Source organism: Medicago sativa, chromosome 8, assembly GCF_051527215.1.
Source record: "Medicago sativa cultivar Bolivia chromosome 8, Bolivia_mono, whole genome shotgun sequence".
Taxonomy (NCBI): domain Eukaryota; kingdom Viridiplantae; phylum Streptophyta; class Magnoliopsida; order Fabales; family Fabaceae; genus Medicago; species Medicago sativa.
The window spans coordinates 38,074,626-38,083,186 of record NC_140756.1 but is presented as its reverse complement, the minus strand read 5'-3'; the positions used below and the strand labels follow the sequence as shown (position 1 = coordinate 38,083,186).

General features: G+C 35.6%; 1 protein-coding gene across 4 annotated transcripts; it reads left to right on the top strand.

Annotated features, from left to right (window-relative positions):
* Positions 1–474: 474 nt before the first annotated feature.
* Positions 475–4,267, top strand: LOC146898944 (G-type lectin S-receptor-like serine/threonine-protein kinase CES101). 4 transcript variants are annotated; one of them, XM_085731875.1, is made up of 9 exons: positions 477–685; positions 818–1,687; positions 1,914–1,979; positions 2,206–2,313; positions 2,399–2,592; positions 2,679–2,889; positions 3,118–3,355; positions 3,448–3,598; positions 3,682–4,267. In XM_085731875.1, the coding sequence occupies exons 1-9, from the start codon at positions 526–528 to the stop codon at positions 4,024–4,026; spliced, it is 2,343 nt and encodes a 780-aa protein (XP_085588001.1). In that variant the 5' UTR covers positions 477–525; the 3' UTR covers positions 4,027–4,267. The 4 variants fall into 4 exon arrangements, with proteins under 4 accessions (XP_085588002.1, XP_085588001.1, XP_085587999.1 ...); XM_085731876.1 differs by having other exon boundaries at positions 475–1,531; positions 1,794–1,979; XM_085731873.1 differs by having other exon boundaries at positions 477–1,687.
* The last annotated feature ends 4,294 nt before the right edge of the window (positions 4,268–8,561 follow it).

Sequence of the window (8,561 nt, the reverse complement as noted above, 5' to 3'; positions counted from 1 at the left end):
AATAAAAGAGTAATAAATATTCAAAGATATAATCGGAAAAATGAAATGAATTCTACATTACTAATGTAAAACAAAGTATAATTTGTGATTTTTTTATTAAAATGATTTAAAATTTAAGACGGGAGAATTCAACTTTACTTAACATGGAAATGGTTAAATATGAACAAATGTCTCTAAAATGGCAGTGGAATATTGACTTTAGATAATTATGCCACCATACATTGTATTATGTCTTCCAACACATTTGACTAGACTTCCAATACAATTAATCATACTCTCTAGCTACAAATTAAGTAGCTATATGTTTTTTGTCAAAATAAAAAGTAGCTTATGTCTAATGCCACTTTCGTGGGAAGCAGCTGCCAATAGTAAATGAAGACTTTATCTAATGCATCTTTAACAGTTAGAAGATTGAAATGAAATCATTTAATTATTTTTGCTTATAATTCATTTCAAGGAAGTATATATAATAAAGAAGTGTGCACTACTTCAGATTGTCATCCTAAACATAATTTCAAATTAATCATGGTACTTTGTAGTGCACAAAGAAAAACTCAACTTTTGCTTCTTTTCACTTGCTTGTGGTGTACTGGTAATACTTTTATCTATGTCAAAGCAGAAAATAATGATAGTTTGAAACCAGGAGATAAGCTGAATGCCACATCCAAGCTATGTTCTAAACAAGGTAAATATTGCATGAATTTTGAAAAATTCACTGATTTTGATAACCTCGCTTATCTCAGCATATCTCCCAGAGGCAATAACTGGTATGTGTGGATAGCTAACCGAGACCAACCTGTTGACATGGATTCTGCAGTGTTATCACTGAACCAATCTGGTGTACTCATAGTAGAATCCAATATTGGGGAACCAATAATCCTATATGCTTCACCTCAACCTTTGAATAGAAGTACTACTGTGGCCACCTTGTTTGATACCGGAAACTTTGTGTTGCAAGATATTCAAAAGAACATTGTGTTGTGGCAAAGTTTTGATCATCCAACCGATAGTTTGCTCCCTGGGATGAAATTAGGTGTGAATCACAAAACTGGTCAACATTGGTCACTGGTTTCATGGATTAGTAATTCGAAACTATTAGCAGCTTCTGGTCCATTCAGGCTTGAATGGGAACCCATAAGAAGAGAATTGGTCATTAAGCATAGAGAAAAAGTTTACTGGAAAAGTGGAAAGTTGATCAGACATAATAAATTTGAGCATATAGATGAGGATAAAGAAGTTCAATACACACCTGTGTCTAATGAGAGTGAAGATTCCTTCTCATTTACACTATCAAATGATGAAGACTTTACTATATGGGCTTTAATGGGAAATGGGCAGTTGATAAACAGGAATAGGAAAGGAGATACTTTAGCAAGGGCTGATGTGTGTTACGGCTACAACACTGATAACGGGTGCCAAAAGTATGAGGACAAGCCTGCTTGCAGAAATTTTGGTGATGAATTTGAAAGCAAAATAGGTTATCCCAATATGGCAATGTTAAATGATATAGGGAATGCTAGCTATTCGATAAGTGATTGTCAAGCTATGTGTTGGAGAAACTGCAGCTGCTTTGGATTCACAAATTCTCATACCAATGGAACTGGTTGTATGTTCTTTCTATCATCAGAGGGTCATAATATGGCAGCCGGTGGTAAAGAATTTTACCTTTTGCGGAATAACATACAAGGTATTTATGTCTCTAAATCATTTTACCAACTTGATAGTGAAAAAATATATATACTTGTTATTAGTGTTGTATTATAAATTTTCAAAACTTTGGTCTGCAACCAAAGCAAATGCTACTTATAGCATAAGTGATTGCAAAGATATGTGCTGGAGTGACTGCAGCTGCTTTGGATACCAAAATTTGTATTTTAATGGAACTGGTTGTGTATTCTTGGTATCAACTAAAGGTCTTAACAGTGCAAGCAGTGGTCATGGCTTATATTACGTTCTGGTTAAGAACACCGATCACAAAGGTATGTATAACACTAACTAATATATTGCAATTATTATTTTTCCCATGACTGACTGACTTAAAAACAGCTGGCCTAGCAGAAGAGCAAGTGAATAGGGAATGGTTTTGAAAGTTAGCTACAATTTTTGTATTTGATAACAAGAACATATTGCATATTTGTTTGTAGTAATAAGAAAAAGAAGTAATTCATTGAGATATATATAACTAAAATTAGTTCCTTGTTTTAGTATCCAACAAGTGGATATGGATGTGCACTGGAATAGGGACTGTTCTACTAATTATTGGAGTTTCCATTCTGCTCCGAGCCTTAATGAAACGAAAACATGTGCTTCGAGGTATTTATGTTTTATCAAATATTACATTTAGTACCTAATTATAACAATCCCTTAATAATTCATTTTTTCACCTTCATATAAACAGAGAGGGAAAGAATGAGAATGCAGATTGAAGATCTAGAAGGTTCAAGGCGATACTCTGATGGTGATGATCTAGAAGGAAATTTAAGCCATGGAGATGACTTAAAAGTTCTTAGCTATTCATCAATAATTGTAGCAACCAATGGCTTTTCATCAGAAAACAAGTTAGGACAGGGTGGCTTTGGACCTGTTTTTAAGGTGACACTTTGTTATAGTTTTGCTAGTGCTCATCAATAATTATGCATTCATCAATTTTATTACTGATGCTTTTATATTCCATTCAGGGAATTCTACCTTCAGGGCAAGAAGTCGCTGTGAAGAAACTTTCAAAAACTTCTGGACAAGGAATGACGGCGTTTAGAAATGAATTAACACTCATTTGTAAGCTTCAGCATACAAATCTTGTTCAACTAATCGGTCATTGCATTCATGAACGAGAGAGAATGTTGGTCTATGAGTATATGCCCAACAAAAGCTTGGACTTCTTTTTATTTGGTATGTATTATCTTTACAATCTCATTAAAGTTGTGTATTGACGTGTGCGCGCGCGCTTAAGAAAAATATAGGAACTCTTGATTCATAAGTTTCGGCAAGCTAAGGAGATGTTTCTTTAACAGATAATAGTAATCTTACATATGCTGTATATCTATCATAAATTAAAGTTGTTTAATATTTATTATAATATTTTTGCTCACAGCCTTGTATTTCTTTTTTCTTGAGAAGATTCCACTAGAAGAAGGTTGCTAGATTTGAACAAACGCTTTAACATAATAGAAGGAATTGCTCAAGGATTACTATACCTTCACAAATACTCAAGACTCCGAATTATCCACAGAGATTTGAAGGCTAGTAATATTCTCCTAGATGAAAATATGAACCCAAAAATTTCTGATTTTGGCGTGGCAAGAATGTTCACAAAACAAGAAACCGAAGCAAATACCAACAGAATTGTTGGGACATAGTGAGTTTTTCGTTTTCTCTTTTGCATCTAAATTTCACTAATAATTGAGTAAACCGATTCATTTGTAATGTCGGTAATATTTTGTTTCATAGTGGTTACATGTCTCCTGAGTATGCGATGGAAGGAGTCTTTTCTACAAAGTCTGATGTATACAGCTTTGGAGTCCTGCTCCTCGAAATTATTAGTGGTGAAAAATGCAATAGCATGTACTGTGAAGACAGGCCACTTAATCTAGTTGGTCATGTATGTGATCATTTCTATACACTCCTTCTAAATAGCATGTGTTGACTGAGTTTTGACATGAAAACTAATCTTTGCTGTCATAGGCATGGGAGCTATGGAAAGAAGGTGTAGTTCTTCAGTTGGTGGATCCATTACTAAACGAGTCGTTTTCTGAGGATGAGGTGCTAAGATGTGTTCATGTTGGTTTATTGTGCGTAGAAGAAAATGCGGATGATCGTCCCACAATGTCCAATGTTATATCAATGTTAACAAACAAAATTAAAATGGATGTTTTGCCTAAGAAACCAGCATACTATGGTGGAACAAGAGTTTTTGATGAAGAAACGTATGGAGAAGAAGTGGGTGTGGATACCACGTATGAAAACTCTCATCCACATGTACAAAATATAGATAGTTCCAGTGAAGAAATTACTAAATATATCGAATAAACAATTGCGATATGTGTGTACCAATACATGATGTGCTAGAATGCAGATGAATTATTAAATATATCGAATAAACAATTGATGGTTAGTGGCACCAATGTGTTAACTACTATGTGAGTAACTACTCCCATGCCAATTTCGATGGTTATGGGAGTAACTACCCCCACATCCGTTTTAACAATGGCTGCATTGACACAGCCATAATTGGTGGCATATGTGTCACCACCAATAACCTTCTCTATGATCCCTAGGGGTACCAATCCCTTAATTGGAAGTTATGTGGATAGTTGTTTCCTTTGTATGTCACAATTTACATTACCAATGGTAACTACGGATTATCTTTGTGGTATGCCTACAACAAAGATGGCAGGCCTTCAAACTAATGCATCTACATATGTAGATAATGCAACAACTGCATTTTCCCCTTACAACACACATTTGGCCTCAGGGTCTGCACTTAGTATTCTTGTTCGAAATGGTCAGCCATCCATAACTACATATTCTCTTATGTCTTTAAGACAACAAATAGATAAAAGCAACCTCTCTTGTGAACCGTCACAAAAACCCTAGTTTCTTCTCCTTCATCCACCAAAGAGGGCTGATTTAGGGTCAATTTTTGACCCAAAATCACCCCTCTAACTCATTTTTTTTATTTCCCTTTTATTGAAATAAGTGATTTTCACATCTATTTCGTTTTATTTTTTGATTTCGTCGTCTTCGTGCGACGTTGATTGTTCGTCGTCTTTGTGCGACGTTGTTTGTTTTTCTTGTTTCACAGGTATTTAATTGCTTCAGATTGTCAGATCAGCTTCGATCCAGTGCAGATCCAATCAATGACTTTGGCGCCATCCACGTTGCAGATCCGCAAACATGGTTATTCCGGAGATTTAAATGTAGTCATATGTGTAGGCATTTGTACTTTGTCTTTTTATGCTATTAACATGGATGTTGTGAGCCTTTTCACAGATTCATCCTTTTTGTTTTTAGCGAATTTGCATTATATCGATGTACTCTTTCAATTTGAATGAATTCTTCTATTTTGTCAAAAAAAAAAGATAAAAGCAACCATGATATGGTTAACATGTTGACACAACAAATAAGCATAACATATTGTAAAGCTCAAAAACAATTTCTCAACCACAATTATCAATTTTTGGTCAATATCCACCACTGACTCAATCTCATTGCAGTACTTGATGTAGGAAAACCTAGAAAAAAAATATGCAGCATAAACCCTATAATTCGTAACTCATCTCGATTGATTGAGATAGAGTTACAAAGAAATCTAAATAAACATAAACTAGAGTTTGTTCAACTTTAATGCACCAGAATACTAATGCACAGTGCAACATTTATTTCCTATTTTTTATATAAAAGGGAAAAATTGCATTTAAGCTTTTTTTATACAAAGAATAAATAAATACCAAAGTTCAAACTATGAAAAAAACTTAAATTAACAAACCCTTAAGAAAATAACTATGAAACAGAAGAATGATAAAAAGGACTAATATATCACCATTATACTCAATAAATAATTTTCAGAGACCTCCCATAAATTTAGCTCCATGATGTTATCAAGGACATTATAAAGGTCTGAGATCGAATCTCAAATTTCCCATTTTTTTTAACACTTAAAAATAAAAGGTGAATCTAGTCATTAGACTATTTGACCAAAAACATTTATTTTCGGGGACTAATAAATCCACCACTATTATATTAGCGCCTTCAGTTGGCTCTAGGCTTGACCCTTGGCTAAATAGTGTTATTTTTTTTTTGTTGAAATAAATAAATCATTGCATTTCATTAGCTAAAATATGCCAAATACATGTAGGTACATCATCAATAATGTGGGGGCTAGGACTATACAGGGCTGCCTGAGCTAACTCCTGAGCTAACCTATTTGCTTGCCTCCTGTTGAACTCAACATGAGAGTTCTGAAATCTATCTACTAGCAGCTGTTTACAAGCAGTGAAAATACATCCAAACTCGCTACTATCATTTAAACTAGAATTGACACATTCTACAACCCTTTTACAATCAAGAACAAAATCTACATTATCAAACTGTTGATTAGAGAGCCAATCCAAAGCTGTGTGTAAACCAACAACCTTCCCCACATCTATATCACAAAGAGGGGCAAACCATTCTGTTCTTGCAAGAACAAAAGCACCATCCTCATCCCTAAGACATAGGCCAAAGCCAACCATGTTAAGAGAAGTGGAAAAAGATGCATCAATATTGCATTTGTACCTGCCAGGTGCCGGTTTCTTCCAAACATCTTCCTCTTGTTTGAAAGGCTGAACTTGCTGAGTTGTAGCCTGAGTGCTGCTGCTTGATCTAATTCTTTGGGCTGTTCGCCATTCTTCAAGTACATGGGTTGCACGTTGAAACACCTGCGAGTCGGACTCAAGTTGTTGCTGCCAAAGTTTCATGTTTCTACATTTCCAAAGAGTCCACATGATTGTTGCCATCAACTCACATTGACCTGAAGGAAAATTCACTTCTTTTCCCTTTCCATATCATTTTGTCCTCTAATACAAGTGGCTGCAACGACGTGTTGAGTATGAGTTGCGCAGTTTGCGCATCAAACAAACTATGAATCTTGATCAATAAAATCACATAATTTCACCTCACGACCAGCCTTGGACAAACATTTGCTGCTCCAACTATTAATTTGGTGCCAAATTCGGTCCTTTATAAAGCCAAATGTTGCCTCTTTACTTCTGATGAGTCATAGATAGTATTAATTATTGCCTTATTTAGTTTAGTTTTATTTTAGATTTGATTTTATTTTATTGCATTTTATTTTAGTTTAGAATATTTTACTTCAAATTGTGTTTTATTTTATTTTAGGAATAAATATATGGTGGAAGGTGTCTTGGAGCAAAAGAAAGAGGACTGGAGCAAATACAGCGCAAGAATACGAAGATACGGGACAAAAATATGTTCCCACCAAGTCAGAAGCTTGGCACGGCCAGTGCCAACATGTGGCACGGCCGTGCCACCCTCCAGAGCCACTTTTGCTGCTTTTTCTTCAAGGCCAAGTTACCCTGTTGCAGCTTTACTGTTTTACCCTTTTAGTTGCTTAGTTTCTAAGTCGATTGTAAAGCTATAAATAGAGTAGCTCTCCACCATGAACAATCATCTTACCTTTGTTTATTTCAATTGCTATTTTAATAAAAGTCTTTATTTTCCCTTTTACTTTCTTTGCAATTTATTTTACCGTATTTCTCTCTTCTTCCTCCATGTCTACGATGAACATGAGTGAGTAGACTTCTTAGTCTTAGGATTATTGGGGAGTCTAATGACTCAATCCTAAACAAAACATGTCTAAACCCTAATTTCTATGTAACCCTAATTTCTAATCTAGATTCACCGTCTTAACGTGGATTAACAATTATCAAACTGTGGAAGCGAAAGCGGAGGGTTTGATAGTCGTTAATCCATCATCCCAAACATCAATTCATAAAGCGAGAGCGGAGCTTTGATGTTGGAACAAGTGAATCTAGACAATAGTTGCAAAACAGTGAAATAGTCTTTGCAACTATTGAGACAAAGAGTAGTTTCAATCCTCTATGCATCTTCTAGTAATCATGTCAGTGAAATAGGCTTGGTTGCTAGAAGTAAACTCTCACCGGACTTTCATCGGAAAGGTGAGGGGCTAAGGGAAACCGGTCTTTAGAAATTAGTGTGTAAACCATGAAATTAGAAGTTTAGGTTTTGTCAAGTGAAGGATTAGTTATTAAGATGAACCAATGATCCTAAGACCCTTTTATTATTATTGTTTTTACCTTCAGCAATCAAACCCTTTCTAACCAACTTTCTCTCCTCTAATCATTCATTGAAAGTTAATTAAATTGACCAACTCCCTAGCGGAACGATAATCTACTTACTACTATTACTTCGATAGGCCGTGCGCTTGCGGTTTGGCTCTATCAAGTTTTTGGCGCCGTTGCCGGGGAGTTAACTAATTTAATTAGCTTTTTCTTAGTGATTAGAATTCTCTCTTCTTCTCTTTCTTTTTCTGTTTTTATTTTTATTTTTATTTTTCTGTTATCACTAACTTCTTGGGTTCTCAAATTCTTATGCGAAAAACCAGAAATCGAGTTGTAATAATCAACGAGATCGAAAGGTATTTGCATAGACGAAGGAGAGACGCACAAAATAACACCACCATGGCCAATCGCACTCTCAAAGAGTATGCAACGCCGTCTACGGCTGAGCCACAAGCTGTTATCGTGTACCCAACGGTTGAGGATGACAACTTTGAAATCAAGCCTGCCCTACTTAACTTGGTGCAGCAAAACCAATTCTCGGGATCCCCCACTGAGGATCCCAATCTTCACATCTCTGTTTTCCTACGAATTAGTGGAACCATGAAGGAGAACCAAGAGGCCGTAAGACTTCATCTCTTTCCCTTTTCCTTAAGGGATAGAGCTAGCGCTTGGTTCCATTCCCTCGAAGTCGGTTCCATTACTTCATGGGATCAGATGAGGCAAGCATTCCTTGCCCGTTTCTTTCCACCATCTAAAACCGCT